Genomic DNA, 21,004 nt, shown 5'->3' on the forward strand with positions numbered 1-21,004 from the left:
GGTGTAGTTGATATATCTTTGCAGGTAGCGTAGCGTCTTTCAGCTTTTCCCGCAGAATAAGTCTACAGGTGTCAAATCCGGGGTACGGGCCGACCAAGATACAAGCCCTCTGGGTGCATTACAACGAGTTGGAAACAATACGTGAGGACATTCTGTAGTACTTCGTGCACTATGGGCTGGACAGTTGTCAAATGTGTGTGTGCGTGTGTGTGAATTCCTAAGGAACCAAACTGCTGCGGTGATCGGTCCCTAATCTTACACACTACTTAACCTAACTTACGCTGAAAACAACAGACACATCCAACCCCGAGACAAGACTCGAACCTCCGGCAGGAGGGGCCACGCAATCCGTCACATGGCGCATCAAACCGCGCGGCCACTCCGCCCGGCGGACAGCATCAATTTTGGTACAATAGGTTCCTCGTGGTCTGGAGAGGTACGTCTCCAATCATCCGTGGAAGATGGTCTGCTAGGTGGCTGCAATACCTGTGCGCATTCAGTGTTCCGTATATGAATATATGAAAAACGGGCCTATGAGCCGACGGTCCACTACCCCACACCACAACTTTACACTCCATGGATGCTGACGTTCCACCTGACGAAGCCATGACGAACAGTGCATGTTCCGGTGCTTTACCTGGCCATAATTGGCAAATGTGACTTCATCACTAAACGAGGCACATGATACATCCGGCATATCCTCCTTTAGTACCCATGTACAGAAGTTAACAGATTCTCATGAACGTTTCCACGCAGCTCTTCACGGAAAGAGATCTGGTAAGAATGGAACCAATGTCGATGGAGAGTGTGTAGTATACTTGATTGACTCATGCCACTTCCTCGTGCAATTGGGCGGGAGCTAATGCACAGATCAACTGCAACAGCAGCAAGAACATTAATTTCCTCCTCTTCTGCAAAAAAAGAGGAAGATTAGGTTTACGTCCCGTCGACATCGAGGTCATTAGATACGGACCCTGTTCTGTCACCGTTTGTTTCCTTCTGTTATACTGTCTAGGCGTTACACTACCACTTTCATATCATTGCTGGAAGAGGTTGATTAATAATTGCCGAGACGGTTGACGTCCATTGGGATGTCTTACAGCATACACCGTACAAGAACTAACTGCATTATTTCTACACTCTCCATATACCAACAGCATGTATGTTTTTTCTGCATTGGTGAATCTCATCGTCCACTCACGACCTAGTGCTTGGACTTTCGCGCTCTGACTGACTTGCCAGTCGCAATGCACTCAAAGAACACACAAGCGCACTGTAACCAAACATAATAGTATCGTACCTAGTAACTACGCTGCCGGCCGCTGTGGCCGCGCTGCTGCTGCGGTCGCAGGTTCGAATCCTGCCTCGGGCATGGATGTGTGTGGTTTAAGTAGTTCTAAGTCTAGGGGACTGATGGCCTCAGATGTTAAACCTGTAGTGCTTAGAGCCATTTCAACCATTTTTTAACTACGCAGGTCGAATGGCACAAAAAATTGTCGGCGTGGAAACGTTTCAAAATTCAATATCTCGTAAACGATTCGTACTAGACTCCTGCAACGAACACCTACTTCTAGTTTGTTAATACCAATGGGCACTGTCCTGTTTAAAAAGTGTATGTTTGCACAAAATATACACTTTCTAAGTATTATTACAATCTGTATGTTGGCTAAGAACACGAGCCCCCGATTACCAATCCATTCTGTGAAAATCTCACATCAATAGCACTTTACATCTCTGTATTTGAGATGCAAGTTTTAGGTGATTCAGCCTGTATATCTACCAACTGCCACATAGTCGCGTATTTGAACAGTGATCCAATACTGTCAAATGTTTTTTTATTCCAGTCTATGATCACAATCCTCCCCCCATGAACCATGGACCTTGCCGTTGGTGGGGAGGCTTGCGTGCCTCAGCGATACAGATGGCCGTACCGTAGGTGCAACCACAACGGAGGGGTATCTGTTGAGAGGCCAGACAAACGTGTGGTTCCTGAAGAGGGGCAGCAGCCTTTTCAGTAGTTGCAGGGGCAACAGTCTGGATGATTGACTGATCTGGCCTTGCAACATTAACCAAAACGGCCTTGCTGTGCTGGTACTGCGAACGGCTGAAAGCAAGGGGAAACTACAGCCGTAATTTTTCCCGAGGACATGCAGCTTTACTGTATGATTAAATGATGATGGCATCCTCTTGAGTAAAATATTCCGGAGGTAAAATAGTCCCCCATTCGGATCTCCGGGCGGGGACTACTCAGGAGGATGTCGTTATCAGGAGAAAGAAAACTGGCATTCTACGGATCGGAGCGTGGAATGTCAGATCCCTTAATCGGGCAGGTAGGTTAGAAAATTTAAAAAGGGAAATGGATAGGTTAAAGTTAGATATAGTGGGAATTAGTGAGGTTCGGTGGCAGGAGGAACAAGACTTCTGGTCAGGTGACTACAGGGTTATAAACACAAAATCAAATAGGGGTAATGCAGGAGTAGGTTTAATAATGAATAGGAAAATAGGAATGCGGGTAAGCTACTACAAACAGCATAGTGAACGCATTATTGTGGCCAAGATAGATACGAAGCCCACACCTACTACAGTAGTACAAGTTTATATGCCAACTAGCTCTGCAGATGATGAAGAAATTGAAGAAATGTACGATGAAATAAAAGAAATTATTCAGATAGTGAAGGGAGACGAAAATTTAATAGTAATGGGTGACTGGAATTCGAGTGTAGGAAAAGGGAGAGAAGGAAACATAGTAGGTGAATATGGATTGGGGCTAAGAAATGAAAGAGGAAGCCGCCTAGTAGAATTTTGCACAGAGCACAACTTAATCATAGCTAACACTTGGTTTAAGAATCATGAAAGAAGGTTGTATACGTGGAAGAACCCTGGAGATACTAAAAGGTATCAGATAGATTACATATTAGTAAGACAGAGATTTAGGAACCAGGTTTTAAGTTGTAAGACATTTCCAGGGGCAGATGTGGACTCTGACCACAATCTATTGGTTATGACCTGTAGATTAAAACTGAAGAAACTGCAAAAATGTGAGAAATTAAGGAGATGGGACCTGGATAAACTGAAAGAACCAGAGGTTGTACAGAGTTTCAGAGAGAGCATAAGGGAACAATTGACAGGAATAGGGAAAAGAAATACAGTAGAAGAAGAATGGGTAGCTCTGAGGGATGTAGTAGTGAAGGCAGCAGAGGATAAAGTAGGTACAAAGACGAGGGCTGCTAGAAATCCTTGGGTAACAGAAGAAATATTGAATTTAATTGATGAAAGGAGAAAATATAAAAATGCAGTAAATGAAGCAGGCAAAAAGGAATACAAACGTCTCAAAAATGAGATCGACAGGAAGTGCAAAATGGCTAAACAGGGATGGCTAGAGGACAAATGTAAGGATGTAGAAGCTTATCTCACTAGGGGTAAGATAGATACTGCCTACAGGAAAATTAAAGAGACCTTTGGAGAGAAGAGAACCACGTGTATGAATATCAAGAGCTCAGATGGCAGCCCAGTTCTAAGCAAAGAAGGGAAGGCAGAAAGGTGGAAGGAGTATATAGAAGGCTTATACAAGGGCGATGTACTTGAGGACAATATTATGGAAATAGAAGAGGATGTAGATGAAGACGAAATGTGAGATACGATACTGCGTGAAGAGTTTGACAGAGCACTGAAAGACCTGAGTCGAAACAAGGCCCCCGGAGTAGACAACATTCCGTTAGAACTACTGACGGCCTTGGGAGAGCCAGTCATGACAAAACTCTACCAGCTGGTGAGCAAGATGTATGAGACAGGCGAAATACCCTCAGACTTCAAGAAGAATATAATAATTCCAATCCCAAAGAAAGCAGGTGCTGACAGATGTGAAAATTACCGAACTATCAGTTTAATAAGCCACAGCTGCAAAATACTAACACGAATTCTTTACAGACGAATGGAAAAACTAGTAGAAGCTGACCTCGGGGAAGATCAGTTTGGATTCCGTAGAAACACTGGAACACGTGAGGCAATCCTGACCTTACGACTTATCTTAGAAGAAAGATTAAGAAAAGGCAAACCTACTTTTCTAGCATTTGTAGACTTAGAGAAAGCTTTTGACAATGTTGACTGGAATACTCTCTTTCAAATTCTAAAGGTGGCAGGGGTAAAATACAGGGAGCGAAAGGCTATTTATAATTTGTACAGAAACCAGATGGCAGTAATAAGAGTCGAGGGGCATGAAAGGGAAGCAGTGGTTGGGAAAGGAGTGAGACAGGGTTGTAGCCTCTCCCCGCTGTTATTCAATCTGTATATTGAGCAAGCAGTAAAGGAAACAAAAGAAAAATTTGGAGTAGGTATTAAAATTCATGGAGACGAAGTAAAAACTTTGAGGTTCGCCGATGACATCGTAATTCTGTCAGAGACGGCAAAGGACTTGGAAGAGCAGTTGAACGGAATGGACAGTGTCTTGAAAGGAGGATATAAGATGAACATTAACAAAAGCAAAACGAGGATAATGGAATGTAGTCAAATTAAATCGGGTGATGCTGAGGGAATTAGATTAGGAAATGAGACACTTCAAGTAGTAAAGGAGTTTTGCTATTTAGGAAGTAAAATAACTGATGATGGTCGAAGTAGAGAGGATATAAAATGTAGACTGGCAATGGCAAGGAAAGCGTTTCTAAAGAAGAGAAATTTGTTAACATCGAATATAGATTTATGTATCAGGAAGTCGTTTCTGAAAGTATTTGTTTGGAGTGTAGCCAGGTATGGAAGTGAAACATGGACGATAACTAGTTTGGACAAGAAGAGAATAGAAGCTTTCGAAATGTGGTGCTACAGAAGAATACTGAAGATAAGGTGGATAGATCACGTAACTAATGAGGAGGTATTGAATAGGATTGGGGAGAAGAGAAGTTTGTGGTACAACTTGACTAGAAGAAGGGATCGGTTGGTAGGACATGTTTTGAGGCATCAAGGGATCACCAATTTACTATTGGAGGGCAGCGTGGAGGGTAAAAATCGTAGAGGGAGACCGAGAGATGAGTACACTAAGCAGATTCAGAAGGATGTAGGTTGCAGTAGGTACTGGGAGATGAAGCAGCTTGCACAGGATAGAGTAGCATGGAGAGCTGCATCAAACCAGTCTCGGGACTGAAGACAACAACAACAAAATGATCACAATATTAATTCTTTTGACGGTGACCGGTTTCAGTCAGTAACGACCATCCTCAGATCTTTTCTGCACCATGTCCTAAAGTGATAAGGCCGTAATGGCATCGTCAACACATATAAACATACTCAGCACAGCATCGTCACATAGATCTAAATGAGTTGCAAAAATGACTGTTTTGATGATGTGGCTTATTCTACACCTTATTTTAGATCTATGTACCGATGCTATGCTGAGTATATTTATATGTTTTTACGATGCCATTACGGCCTTATCACTTTAGAATATGGTGTAGAAAAGATCTGAGGATGGTCATTACTGACTGAAACCGGTCATCGTCAAAAGAATTAATATTGTGATCATAGACTGGAATAAAAAAACATTTGACAGCCTGTATATGGTTGTAGATGACAAGTGGGATATATAAATCGCGAGAGATTTTTAATACTCTTCAGCACAAGACTTGAATTAAAAAATGCCCCAAACAATCGTTATTTTTTGTATGTGCAACACAGCTCCCTCTGGCTCTAGGTCCCTACAGTTTATCTGGATGTTTCTTGTGGAACATTCACCAGTTACCTAAATTTGATGCGATGTATGTAGATGTGGTCCAGCCAGGCCTCACACAGTATTCTCATAACCATGGCCCCGACATGCTGCTGCACGGTCATTGGCAGGGGAGACATCGCCTTCAGTACTGGCTTCAGCACATTATCTGAAAACGTGATGAAAGAATTAGCAAACAGAAAAACACTCTGAACATTTTAGGAATCAGTGAAATTCTTCTCCTTATGCGACTACATTTCTGAACTCGAGTGTAATATCATAGCTATGGTGACGACCTCGTGCAACCTATAGGTGAGATTGACAGAGGAAGCAGAAAAGATGCAAAGAAGAGCAACGCGTTTCTTCATAATTTCGGTTAGTGAATGTCAGAGCCGCATTTATACATGTAGGCTATAAAGGCTGCAACAATCGCCCGTAGAAAAAAAGTAAATAAAATAAATAATTTCAATTTTAATAGCGCTGTGCCGGCCCTGTTTTAATCGCAACACCGAGAAGTAATCCTTTCGTATAGGCTTATGTGGATGAATTTGTCAGTGGACTGTTGGTATGGATTACGTCCTCATACATCTATGAAACCCAGTATTTTTAGGTAAAGCTGTCACGAACCCGAAGGTTGATTTGAACACCACAGTGCTTTAATAGGCATGGTCCTGCTGGAGGGATATAGTCTTGCAAACCTCCGACCTCCGAAGTGATTCACCCAGCCAGTTATCACCTCCTTGCATGAAATTCCCAGAGGTGATCGGTCAAATATGAGCGCTTCAAACGACTAATCCGCAAATACTTTTAAAATAATAGTAAACTATAGGCAGTTTGAGGTGAGATCGGTTTCGCAGTATGCCGATCTGTTCCGTACCTCATTTCATCCAAACGCAGACTAAACTATTATACATTTGTAGTCAGACGAGGATTTTTGAGCATTCGAGGGGGGCGGGGCAGTGGGGAAGGGGTGGGGGGACCGTTTTGTTTCCAGGCTCCGGATATGAAGGTTGTCAGAAAGAAATGTCTCGTATTTTTTTTCTCCATCATTAAATTGGTAATGAACTGGGCGGTTATAATTACAGTGCAGCTACTGACAGGCGTATAGTATGGGCTGCAATTACATTACTGGCCATTAAAATTGCTACACCAAGAAAAAATGCAGATTATAAACGGGTATTCATCAGACAAATATATTATACTACAACTGACATGTTATTACTTTTTCACGCAATTTGGGTGCATAGATCCTGAGAAATCAGTACCCGAAACAACCACCTCTGGCCGAAATAACGGCCTTGATTCGCCTGGGCATTGAGTCAAACAGAGCTTGGATGGCGTGTACAAGTACAGCTACACATACAGCTTCAACACGATACCACAGTTCATCAGAGTAGTGACTGGTGTATTGTGACGAGCCAGTTGCTCGGCCACCATTGACCAGACGTTTTCAGTGGGTGAGAGATCTGGAGAATGTGCTGGCCGGAACAACAGTCGAACATTTTCTGTATACAAAACGCCCGTACAGGACCTGCAACATGTGGTCGCGCATAATCCTGCTGAAATGTAGGGTTTCGCAGGGATCTAATGAAGGGTAGAGCCACGGGTCGTAACACATCTGAAATGTAACGTCCACTGTTCAAAGTACCGTCAATGCGAACAAGAGGAGACCGAGACGTCTAACCAATGGCACCCCATACCACCACGCCGGGTGATACGCCAGTATGGCGATGACGAATACATGATTCCAATGTGCGTTCACCCCGATGTCGCCAAACACGGATGCGACCATCATGATGAAGAAAGCAGAACCAGAAGAACAAATACGCCGGGAAAATTTCAGAAGTCAGAACCTGGATTTATCCAAAAAAGTGACTTTTTGCCATTCGTGCACCCAGGTTCGTCGTTGACAACTCCATCGCAGGCGCTCCTGTCTGTGATGCAGTTTCAAGGGTAACCGAAGCCGTGGTCTCCGAGCTAATAGTCCATGCTGCTGCAAACGTCGTCGAACTGTTCGTGCAGATGGTTGTTGTCTTGCAAACAATCCCGTCTATTGACTCAGGGATCGAGACGTGGTTGCACGATCCGTTACAGCGATGCGGATAAGATGCGTGTCATCTCGATTGCTAGTGATAACGAGGCTGTTGGTATCCAGCACGGCGTTCCATATTACCCTCGTGAACCCACCGATTCCATATTCTGCTAACAGTTATTGGATCTCGACCAACGAGAGCAGCAATGTCGTGATACGATAAACCGCAATCGTGGTAGGCTACAATCCGATCTTTATCAAACTCGGAAACGTGATGGTACGCATTTTCCCTCCTTACACGAGGCATCACAACAACGTTTCACCAGGCAAAGCCGGCCAGCTGCTGTTTGTGTATGAGAAATCGGTTGGAAACTTTCCTCATGTCAGCACGTTGTAGGTGTCACCACCGGCGCCAACCTTGTGTGAATGCTCTGAAAAGCTAATCATTTACATATCACAGCATCCTCTTCCTGTTGGTTAAATTTTGCATCTATAGCACGTCATCTTCGTCGTGTAGTAATTTTAATGGCCAGTAGTGTATCTTGTGGCCGCGAAACTTGGTTGATATTCTAATGCGTTAACGCGGAACCGATTTACACTGAAAAAAAATTCTTCTAATTTTGACCACCACGTGTGAATCTGCCGCTTTGACTGCAAAAATGACATACAGAAATTAAGTAAATTGAAGCTGGAGGGAGGAGAATGGAAAGAGAAAGATGTAATGATGTCAGCTGCATCGGGACGTTATGCGTGATCCGCGGGACTCAAACTCGAGATCTCTTGCTTACTAGGCATTTGCGTTAAGCACTGAGCCACCTAGACAAAGTGTTTATCGGAAATGCGTGGTCTCCCTCGGCAAGCTCCCCGACCGACGTACAGATCCACCTAGCGCCACCTATCCACGGTCCCCCGTCCGTGTCCTCGATGCTCGCTGATTTTACATTCCCACTGGAGATCGAACGTAGATGTGCATCTGCAATGAAAGATGTAGATTCATTGACCATCAAGGTGAATCAGTTATATGAATGCGTGATGTCTGTCTTCCGGACATGTCCTCCCATTCACATTACATTTGCTGGTATTCCTTTCCTTTTTCGCCCTCTCCACTCAGTTTACATGATATGTATCACAGCTGTGGATCCCATGTGGTGTCTGTTCTTTCAGACATGTCTGAAAGAAGAGACACGATGCATTAATATAACGTACAGAAATTGTTTCATATGTACTGGATTAGGAACAGGAACGTGGTTAGAAATGGTCAAAGAAGTGAGAAAGACGCAAAGTTGATTTTATTGTTAGCTACCACTTGTTCACTATGAACTCTGGATATGTTGACGACATGCCGTACAGTGGCACCTGGTGGTCAAAATTGTTACTTATTTTTTCCAATGTAAACTGGTTCCACATCAGCGCATTGGCATATCTACAAAGTTTCGCTGTTACACCGTAATTACAGCCAACACCAGACCTCCTTGCATAGCTGCACTTTGATTATAACCACCTAGCAGTAATCACGAAGCTGGCGCACTTTCGCTACTCTCCTCCTACGGTCCACTACACTAACAGTAACCTCCATCAACAGATGGCAGCACTGTATAAGTTTAGAAAATTGGCGCTATTGTCTCACATATAAGACAGCGTTCTGTGACTGCATTTCTTACTGTAGGGAGTAATGGGCCCAATCACATTCATGACAAGCTGACGAAGTTGTATGGAGAAGTTGCCGTCGACATTAACACAGTTAAACGATGGAGCCGTCATTGTAGAGGAGCTAAAGGGAAAAAAAATCGACCGATGCCGGGTAACAACAGATGAATTGTGCCGCAAGTTATCCATCGACAAAGTCAGCGTTATGGCCATTATTGAAAGACTGGCCTACTTCAAAAATTTGCACAATGGGTACCGAGATTGTTAACCGACCAGAATAAAGGGATCTTGCACCAAAAGATTTCCCTCTCTTCATAAACCGAGTGAGGTGGCGTAGTGGTTAGCGCACTGGACTCGCATACGGGAGGACGATGGTTCAAATCCGCGTCCGACCATCCTGATTTAGGTTTTCCGTGATTTCCCTAAATCACTTCGGGCAGATGACAGGATGGTTCCTTTGAAAGGGCAAGGCCGACTTCCTTCCCCATCCATCCCTATTCCGACAGCACCGATGACCTGGCTGTTTGGTCCCTTTCCCCAAATAAAGAAAGCAACTAAGTCTGCAGGTGGCGCTGCTGTATTTGACCACGAACGGCACCTGTGCAATGCCCTCAACACGTTGCGAGTGTCAGTAGTGGTCATAACAGTGTTTCATAACAGCGTTCTGGGTAGTTGTGAGTACATTATATCGGAGTTAAGTGAATTCGAAAGCGGGCAAATTGTTGTGTGCTTCGGTAACCAAAGTAACCGAAGATCGTTGTATTTCAAGGGGCATCGTAGAGAAGATTTACACTGCATAAAGGGAAAGCTGAAAACCAACATCTGCTAAGTCACAACGCAGACGAAAGTGTGTGTAACGGACGGTCGTTGAAGAGAACTGTGACGAAAAATAAGAGGACAATAGCTGCAGAAGTCACTGCACAAATGAATGTCGCGAACCCTTCCCGCACCAAAACAACGCGAACGGAGCTCCATAAGCTGGGAACTCCAAGACGAGCTGGAATTCCAAAAGCAGACGTCAGCGATGCAAATTCCTGTAACAGGTGTGTGTAAATGGCTCTAAGCACTATAGGACTTAACTTCTGAGGTCATCAGTCCCCTAGACTTGGAAGTACTTAAATCTTACTAATCTAAGGACATCACACACATCCATGCCCGAGACAGGATTCGAACCTGCGACCGTAGCAGCAGCGCGGTCCTGGATTGAAGCACCTAGAACCGCTCGGCCACAGCGGCCGGCTCTTTAACAGGAAAACCTCGTGCCAAAGCCATAAAACCTGTGTGGAGCAGTGGAAGAGAGTCGTTTGTTGTATGACCCTTGTGTCACACTGTTTCCAGCTTCTGGTCGAGTTTATGTCTGGCGTATGACGCCCAAGCTGTGACACAGACTGCTTGAAGCCAAGAGTGAAGCATTGCTGGGGTTGGCTGATGATGTGGGCAGATATTTCGTGGTATTCCATAGGCTCCATGGTTACTCTGCAAGGCCACATTACTGCCAAGAATTATGTGACAATTTTGGTTGATCATGGTGCAATATTTGTTTTCGAATGGTGATGGTGAGTTCCAAGAAGACAGGGTGCCTGTACACACAGATCTCATCGTCCAAGACTGGTTTTGTAAGCACAAGGATGAATTGTCGCATGTCCCCTGGCCACTACAGCCACCAGATCTCAATATCATAGAGCCTTTGTGGTCTATGTTAGAGAGAAGGGTGCGTGATCCTTATCCACCTCCATCATCTTTACCAGAAATTGCCACTACTTTGCTGGAGGTATGGGGTAAGATTCCCTTGAGTACCATACACGACTGGCATTTATCCATTCCGAAATCACTGGAAGGTGTTTTGAATGCCGGCGAGTTTCCTACACCGTATTAGGCATACTAATGTAATGTATTTTTGGTGTTTCCATATTTTTGTTCATATCTCCTTCACGTTATTATATTCTGTGGATTATAAAATTTTACATTTATGAACATTTAAAGCAAGTTACGTCTTTGTACCATTTTGAAATCTTATCAAAATCTGAATGGGTATCTGTAGAACATTTTTCATGCAGCTTTTCATTATAGATTACTGCATCATCTGGGAAAACTCCAATCTTGCTATTTGTATTGTCTGGCATGTCATTGACTTACAACACGGACAGCAATGCTTCCAACATATTTTCCTGGAGGAACCCTGAAGTTGCTTCTACATTGTAGATGACTCTTCGTTCAAGCAAGCCGCTGTGGTCGAGAGGTTGTAGGCGCCTCAGTCCGGAATCACGCGGCTGCTACGGTCGCAGGTTCGAATCCTGCCTCGGACATGGATGTGTGTGATGTCCTTAGGTTTAAGTAGTTCTAAGTCTAGGGGACTGAAGACATCAGATGTTAAGTCGCATAGTGCTTACAGCCATTTGAACCATTCTTTGTACAAGCAATGTCCTCCCTGTCAAGATATCCTCAATCCACTCACAAATTTCATTGTCACAGCCTGAGGTGTGTTATGATGTCTAAATGTTACTGTATTACCCTCTCTCTCAAGTGTTCACATAACAGAGGCGACTTGGTATTCTGTTTGACGATTGGGTGACAGGATGGAAACTGTCAGTTTGTGCAGTTTATTGACAGAAGAATTTAATTTTTATTTCATTTATGAAACTTTTTCCTGTTCATTTTGAGTAGCTTATTAAGAGATACTGTAAGAAAACTGCAGTGCTCAATAAGTGTTACCCTTGCTTCACCTTTGAAAATTTGATGTGTTCTCCCTTGCCCCTCTCTGCCATAACTTAACCCACCATAAGCTATCCTGCATTACATATTTTAAACAAGTGTATTCACCTAGTAACTATTATGTGGGAGGGTATGAGTACTTTATTGATGACAAAAATTATATTCACTTGATGTGATTGCCGTGTGCAGAGGCGAGCTGAGTTGGTGAGACTTCGCTCTCAACTCCAGGTTGTGTTGGCTTCAGTTACGCAGCTTGAGGCTGCAGTGGATCGGCATCAGTGTTGTGGACCGGCCGGGGGGATCCAATGGAAGTCCAGCAAGACCCACGAGTCTGCCGATTGCCCCTCACCAGTGGCCAGGCTAGTTACTACCTGCATTGAGGTTGACTCCTCACGCATGGTTGAGTGGGACGTCACCTTGGGGCGCGGCAGGCAGCGAAAGATTTCCAGGAGCGCCGATCGTTAGGCATCCCTAGTTAGTCTGAGAAACACATTCCAGATGCTGTCTGTGGCTATCAATGTCCCTCAGCCAGATGCAGTGGCTTGCCCTGTTGCAGAGGAAACCTCTCAGCCTGCAAGTTCCAGGCAGTCACAGAGGGTGGGATTATTGATAGCTGGGAACTCCAGTGTTAGGCGCGTTATGGGGTCCCTCAGGGACATGGCTGACAAGGAGGTGGAGAAAGCTGATGTCCACTCCTTGTGTATATCGGGTAGCGTCACTCCAAATGTGGAACGGGTTCCAGATGCCATGAAAAGCGTAGGATCCAGACAACTGTAGGTGCCAACGATGTGTGTCGCTTTTGATAGAATAGATTCTCTCTGGTCTCAAGCGTCTATCAGAAATGGTAAAGGCTGCCAGTCTTGCTTGTAAGATGAAAGCAGAGCTGAGCATTTGCAGTATAGTCGACAGGGCCGATTGCGGACCTCAGGTACAGAGCCGAGTGGAGGGTCTGAATCAGAGGCTCAGAGGGTTCTGTGACCGTGTAGGATGCAGATTCCTCGACTTGTGCCATAGGGCGCCGGAGTTTCGGTTTCCGCTAAATAGGTCAAGAGTCCAATGCACGCAGGAGGCGGTTACACGGATAGCAGTGGCTGTGTGGCATGGACTTGGCGGTTTTTTGGGTTAGAGGGCCTGGGGAAACAGAAAGGACTTCACTATCAAAGTGAGCAGTCGAACACAGGAAAGACGTAGATCTGGAAACCGTTGGTATAATAGTTGTAAATGGTCTTAATTCTGTCGGAAAAGTACCAGGACTCCAAGCGCTAACAGAAAGCACTGATGCTCAAATCGTTTTAGGCACTGAAAGCTGGATAGTGCCGGAGATAAGTTCAGCCTAAATATTTGCGAGGTACCCAACGGTGATCAGAAATGAGAGGCTAAATACAGTTGGCAGTGGTATGATTTTAGCTGTTAGAAGTAGTTTATCTTGTAGCGAAATTGAAGTAGATAATTCTGAGTCAGTAGGGGTAGACATCCTTCTTGGCTACCGGAATAAAATAGTAACTGGATCTCCTAACCGACCTCCCAACTTAGATGATACAATTGCTGAAAGATTCAAAGAAACTTGAGTCTAATTTCAAACACATAACCGACTAATACAATTATGTTTGGTGGCTACTTCAATTTACCCTCTATATGTTGGCGAAAATACATGTTTAAATACGGAGGTACAGATAAAACATCATCCGGAACTGTGCTGAACACATCCTCTGAAAATTATTTCGTCCAGTTAGTCCATGAGTCCACTCGAACAGTACACGGTTCTGAAAACACATCTGATCTCCTAGCATCACAAATACTACTCAGCTAATAACGTGCATCGAAAGGGATGAAGCGATAAGTGAACACAGGTTTGTCGTCGCGAACTGAATATCGTAACTACCAAATCCACCAAAAATAAAGAAACTATATACCTGTTCAAGAAAGCAGATAAAAGTTCGCTTGACGCCTTCGTGAAAGACAATCTCCACTAGTTCAAAATTAACAATGTAAGTGCAAACCAGATGTGGCTTGAATTCAAAGAAATAGTATCGGCAGAGCTGACCCCCAATGATACACAAAATAGGTGAGAATACTGTTGCAGAAACAACGAAAAAAGCATGCCACATTTAAACGAACGCTAAGCTCCCAAGACTGGCGATATTTTACAGAAGCTCTGAATTTAGCGCGGACTTCAATGCGAGATGCTTATAATAGTTTCCACAACGAAACTTGTCTCGAAATCTGGCAGAAAATGCAAAGATATTCTGGTCATATGTAAAGTACGCTGGCGGCGGGACACAATCAATGCCTTCTTTCGCTATAGCAAAGGAAATACCATCGATGAGAGTGCTGCTAAAGCCGAGTTACTAAACCCAGCCTTCTGAAATTCATTCAACTAAAAAGACGAAGCAAATATTCCAGAACTCGAATCAAGAACAACTGCCAACATGAGTAACACAGAAGTAGATATCCCCGGAGTAGTGAAGCAATTTAAATCAAGTCTTCCGGTCCAGACTGTATACCAGTTAGGTTGCTTTCAGAGTACGCTGATGCAATAGCTCCATACTTAACAATCATATACAACCGATCGCTCGATAAAAGATCCGTATCCAAATGCTGGAAAGTTTCACACATCACACAAGTATTCAAGATAGGCATAGGAGTTAATCCACTAACTTACACGATGGTATCATTAACATCTTTAGGCAACGGGATTTTGGAACATATATGGTGTTCGAACATTATGAATTACCTCGAAGAGAACGGGCTATTGACAAATAGTCAACACGGACTTAGAAAACATCGTTCTTGTCAGACATTCTCTTTACTCACTCGAAGTGTTGAGTGCTATCGACAAGGGATTTCCAATTGATACCGTATTTCCATATGGCTTTTGACACCGTAACTCACAAGCGGCTATTAATCGAACTGCGTGTTTATGGAATATCGTTTGAGTTATGTGACTGGATTCGCGATTTCCCGTCAGAGAGGCCACAGTTCGTAATAACTGATTGAAAGTCATCGAGTAAATCAGTAATGATTTCTGGTGTCCACAGGTAGTGTTGTAGGTCCTCTACTGTTTCTTATCTATGAAACGATTTAGATCTGAGAAGCCGTCTTAGGTTGTTCCTGTAGTTTGTCGTCTAGTAAAGTCATCAGAAGACCAAACCAATTGCAAAATTATCAGCCGGCCGCTGTGGAAGAGCGGTTCTAGGCGCTTCGGTCTGGAACCGCGCGTCTGCTACGGTCGTAGGTTTGAATGCTGCCCAGGGGATGAATGTGTGTGATGTCCTTCGGTTAGTTAGGTTTAAGTAGTTCTAAGTCTAGGGGACTGATGGCCTCAGATGTTAAGTTCCATAGTGCTCACAGCCATTTGAACCATTTTTTGCAAAATTATCTAGATAAGATATTTGTACGGTGCGAAAATTGGCAGTTGAGTCTAAATAATGAAAAGTGTGAGGTCAACCAAATGAGTGCTGAAAGTGTTGCATTAAACTTTGGTTACACGATACACCAATCAAATCTAAAGGTCGTAAAATGAACTAAACACCTAGGAATGACATTTACAAACAACTTAAATTGGAAAGAACAAATATTGTCAGAACGCTTAGAAGATGCAACATATTGTGTCTGACTGTTTAGAGGCACAAAACACGTGGGTGTTTTCAGCTCGTTACTAAATGCAAAGGCCGAGTTGATAGGAGCTGGAGTCCAGGTTACAATAATATGCGGTACGGCACACCTTTAGAGAGAAGGATTATTATTCAAGACACACATAGTATAATGAAATTACTCATCTTCAGTAGTTTGTAGAACTGCAACTGCGGCTATGAACAGACAATCTCGTAACATGGAATACCATGAACTAATACAGCATATTCTCGGGGACTAAGCCTGATGGGCCCTCCTCAGAGAAGCAATGCAAACATTACAGAACTGGTTGAGGGCCGATTATTAAAGTGCGTCTGCCTAGGTTGAAATCTAGCTAAGAAGTGAACGAGGCACTCTCCAGTTCCGTCGAGCTGCACAGCCCGCTAGAGTGCGCTATGCTCGGCAGACGACGGGCTGCCAGCCTTGTGTTGGCGCGGTTGTAGTAGTATCTGCGGCAATGATACTACACAACAGATGTACTAAAGAGTCTACCTACACTGCGTTTGTCCGTCCTCTTTTAGAGTACTGTTGCGCGGTGTGGGGTCCTTACCAGACAGGGTTACTGGAGTATATTGAGTAAGTTCGAAGAAGGTGCACGCTTTGTATTATCGAGTAGTAGGGAGAGAATATCATGGACATGATACAGGATTTGGGGTGGACATCATTAAAACACAGGCGTTTCTCGTTGCGAAGGATCCTCCCACGAAATTTCAATCACCAACTTTCTCTTTCGAATGCGAATATATTTTGTTGACGCCGACTTACAAAGGGAGAAACGATCATCATAATAAAACAAGGAAAATCAGAGATCGCATGGAAGGACACAGGTGTTAGTTTTTTTCGCTCGCTATTCGAGAATGGAATAATAGAGAATTATTGTGAAGGTGGTTCGATGAACCCTCTGCCAAGCGCTTATGTGTGATTTGCAGGGCAGCCATGTAGACGCTATGTGGGAGCTATAACTCTTTTGAGAGTGTCATAGAGGTCCTGACGCACCATTGGGTTCACAGTGAGATGTAAAATCACCTTCGGATGTAAGAAAGTGACACAGTCATCACATATTTTTGGAAGTTTTACGTGCAACCATTTATTTCTGAGATAACAATAGTAAACTATCGTTCTTACTTCCAAGTTACACATCTGATGTATTCACACATATGGCTGTTATGCCCGAGGTATTTATGTGGTTTAATATTACGTCTTACAAACTGAGCATTTCTCAGAGCAATTTTTTGATTTGTGGAGAAACTAAGGAATATATAAATTGGAAGTGTGAAACATATATTTACCTAGATAAATTTCCACATACGGACTCGCAGCTTTTGGCATCGAACGTGACTGGCGCCAGTATTTCGCCTCTGGGAAGCACATGTGAAGATTTGCTAAGCTGATGGTACGACAGACTGATGCCAAAACAGAAATGCATTCATCAGGAACTTGCTGCAAGAGAGTGAGAAAAAAAACAAACATGAATCATATATTGCTCACAATAGTGCGTACAAGAAGGCCTTAAAAATAACAATTGAATTATTCTATGCACGAGAAACTTCTAAGGTAGGCCAACTTCCACACAGCAGTTTGTTAGATTTCAAGTACACCAATGAACCAAAACATTATGACCACTGTTCTCAGCGACGCCGAATACCGCCTGATGACGTTCTAGCGATCACTCTGGCCTCAAACGCGAAAATCCACTTATACATGCGACTTTGACGAAGGGAAGATAGTTATGGCCGATGACATCTCGGAAACGGCGAAGCTAGTCGGCTGATCGCGTGCTACTGTCGTGATCATCTAGAGCAAGTGGTTGAAGGACACTAAAATCCCAAGTAGTAGACAAGGTGTTGGATATCTACGCCTCATCACAGAACGTGGAAGTTGGAGAGTTGCTTGCTCGGTGAAACAGGATAAGCAGCGATCTGTGGCAAATCTGACGACAGTGTAGATAAGGGATAAGTGTTTTAGAGCACATCATTCAGCGCACGTATATCCGAAGCAGACGACCCCTATGTGTTCCTCTGTTGACCCAACACCTTCAATTACGACTGCTGTGCCCATGAGATCACGAAGATTTGACCGTGGTTCAATAGAAACGAGACGTCTAAGCTGATGAACCACGTTTCTTGGACGCCATCTCAGCTGGCATGTCCGGAAACGCCATTTTCCAGGGGAATGGGTGATCGAAACGTGCACCGCCCCACGGTGGGGGGAACATTCACTTAGGCTTCCACGAGATCTTTGGTAGTAATCGAAGGCACCATGGCAACTGTGGAATGTTTAAACATTATTACGGGCCGCCTGCATCCCTTCATGCGTGGTGTGTACCCCGACGGCGTTGGAATCTGTACACCGTGTACAAACTCTAGAGATTGATCGATCAGAGGATACGGAACGACCAGGTCTAATGAACTTATGCCCGGAAATGCATGGTTTCCATGCCAGAGACCATTTATTCGATCATACATTGTTACAGAGACTGCAGTCTAATACGCGCTGCACCATGCAGCCCCAGTTACAGTATGTGCTAAAGCTAGTTTCCATGTCCCTCAACGCATGCGTGTACGCGCCGTAGCGTGTTATGTCTCACACGTTCACATCGACCAGGCTGCATGCCAACAGTGTCACAGGCAACAAGCCCTATGGTCTCCACATCTGGAATGGGCTCTGCATACACGATACGTTTGCAGATGGCCCCATAACCAGAAATTGCACCTGTTGAGATCTGGTGAACGAGCTGGCCATACACATAGACTCGCTCGTCCTATCCATCTACCAGAGAAGACACGATTGGTGCGTCCGGACGTTAACGGCGAAGTGGGCTGGAGCACCATCACGTAGCAGCCACATGACCCTTCGAATCATCAGTGACACTTCTTCCAGCAGGGGAGGCAAAGTCACCCGCAAGAAACGCAGATAGTTCTGGCCTGTTAGGTGACGTGGAAGAAAGACTGGTCCCAAAATATGATCGCCAATTAAGCCGGCCCACACATTCCGGCTGCACCGATGCTGATGATTCGCTGTCACCATACCATGGGGGTTCTGCTTACTATCCCACAGACGACTGTTATGAAAGTTGAAGGTACCACTCCGCGTAAAGGTGGCCTCATCTGTGAATAGGATGGATGACACAAATCCTGGGATCGTGGTTGCCCGGTGAAGAAACCAGTCACAAAGCTGCTCCAGATGTAGAAAGTCTTCCATTAGTAAGCTCTGAACACACTGTAAGTGATAAGGGTGGTAACAGTGGTCACGGAGAATGTCCCATACAGTCGTATGGCTTACCGTGTGCTGGTGGGCCAACTGCGCGATACTGACACGATGGTCGCCTTCCACAGTGTTACTCACATTTTCCTCCAGGTCTGGTACCCGGACATTTCGCGTACGTCCTTCATGATTTCCTACTTCCTGAAAAGACCCTGTCTCAGACAAACGACGAAACACTGTTGCAAACATTGAATGCTGTGGTTATTGTCGTCGGGGACAGGTCTCCTAATACATTCTTACTGCCAGCCGCCCGTTGCTATTTGCCTTTCCGGGAGTAAACACCATGTCGGCAAGCTCTCGATTCGAATACGGAACCACTGTGTACAACGCTGTAACACACCCACTGCAAGGTGAGTCAGCAAGAGATTATGGCAAGAGGGGTCGCTAGGGCATGACGTATGAGGAACAGTACCTCCCTCTAGGAGGAAACCGCGTATACTGTAACTGTGGCTGGGTTGTACAGCGCGTATTAGACCGCAGTCTGTGTAACAAAGTATGATTGAATAAATGGTTTCTAGTATGGAAACCATGCGTTTCCGCACATAAGTTCATTAGACCTTTTTTGTCCCGTATTCTCTCATCGATCAATCCCTTGAGTTTGTAGACGGTGGGAAAAATCACCCTATTTATCTCAAGGCTTGAACTGTGCTACCGTGGTTTGAAGAGGATGACAGTGAAGTGATGCTGATGTCTTGTCCACCAAATTCACCTGATTTGAATCCATGGGAACATGTCAGAGACGCTATCGAACGCCAACTACGCGCCCACAATACGCCGGCACGTAATTTACGGGAATTGCGTATCCTGCGCGTATACTTCTGGTGCTACATACGCCCGGAAGACTAACAAGGACTTGTCGTACCCGCGCCACGCAGAATCGATGGTATATTGTGTACTATAGGCCGACCTCATATTAAGCAGGTGGTCATTAATATTTTGGCTCATTAGTGCGTACCACATATGCTATCCCGTTAATTGTATTTGTTGAGTTATTCTTACATTGTTCGTTTCTCGTATTTTAGGATATTTCAGTACTTAATAAAGTTGGGTTATGGATGCTGTTGCCGGTCGGGTGGCCGAACGGTTCTAGAAGCTACAGTCTGGAACCGCGCGACCGCTACGGTCGCATGTTCGAATCCTGCCTCGGGCGTGGATGTGTGTGGTGTCCTTAGGTTAGTTACGTTTAAGTAATTCTAAGTTCTAGGGGACTGGTAACCTCAGAAGTTAAGTCCCATAGTGCTCAGAGCCAATTTCTTTTTTTTAATTTAATTTAATTTAATTTAATTTTTTATTTTATTACTTTTTTATGCTGTTGTTTGGAGCATATCATTTGATTGATTGGTAACCGACATTGCATGGTCAAAAAGTAGAATTTTATACCCTGAGGCGAATGCATGTGCAGGCAAGTGCGGCGATAGGATGCCGAGAAGTCAGAGCAATGCTTTTAAAATTTATGGTATGACCGACTAGAACGATTTACATAACGCGAACAACGTTCCAAAAGGAATGAAATCGGGAAGAGAAGTAAAGAGAAGGCTTTTTGAGCGTGGGAGTGTATACTGTGAAAATTAACGAGTGCAACCGTTATTAGGAATCATTTTATGCTTATTGATATGAATGGAGATTAGATGACAGGTTTATTGGTGAACTAACAGTTTAATATGACATGGTTGTAAAACAGTAACACTATTATCTGCGGATGGCAGAAATCAGCCCCAGGGATGATCAGTTTGGGTTTCGGAGAGCTGGAGGAACACCCTGGTCACACCGAACCTGCAACTTGTCTTAGGAGATATGTTAAAGAGATGAAAATTCACATTTACAGCAGTTGCAGGCACATTAAAAGCTACTGACACTGATGATTTTAATACTCTATTTAAAATCCAGAAGCTATTTAATGTACAAAAAAGAATATTTGTTTGTTCCAATACGCTTCATACCTTTCATCGGTCGGCGATGAAACTTTGGTGAGTTGCTATGCGCACGCCCGAGAAGGTTTCTGTGGGTTGGGGGTGAAAAGG

The 21,004-nt window shown here is 44.2% G+C and overlaps 1 protein-coding gene across 1 annotated transcript in view; it reads right to left on the reverse strand.

The window, feature by feature from the left end:
• Positions 1 to 21,004, reverse strand: part of LOC126354366 (uncharacterized) — a 198,449-nt gene that overhangs the window by 16,998 nt on the left and 160,447 nt on the right. The window contains exons 11-12 of the mRNA XM_050003950.1: positions 17,009 to 17,159; positions 5,729 to 5,864 (exon numbers count right to left, since the gene is read on the reverse strand). Coding sequence (XP_049859907.1) covers positions 5,729 to 5,864; positions 17,009 to 17,159 — 287 coding nt within the window. The remainder of the gene's footprint in view (positions 1 to 5,728; positions 5,865 to 17,008; positions 17,160 to 21,004) is intronic.

This window comes from Schistocerca gregaria, chromosome 3 (genome assembly GCF_023897955.1).
Source record: "Schistocerca gregaria isolate iqSchGreg1 chromosome 3, iqSchGreg1.2, whole genome shotgun sequence".
Taxonomy (NCBI): domain Eukaryota; kingdom Metazoa; phylum Arthropoda; class Insecta; order Orthoptera; family Acrididae; genus Schistocerca; species Schistocerca gregaria.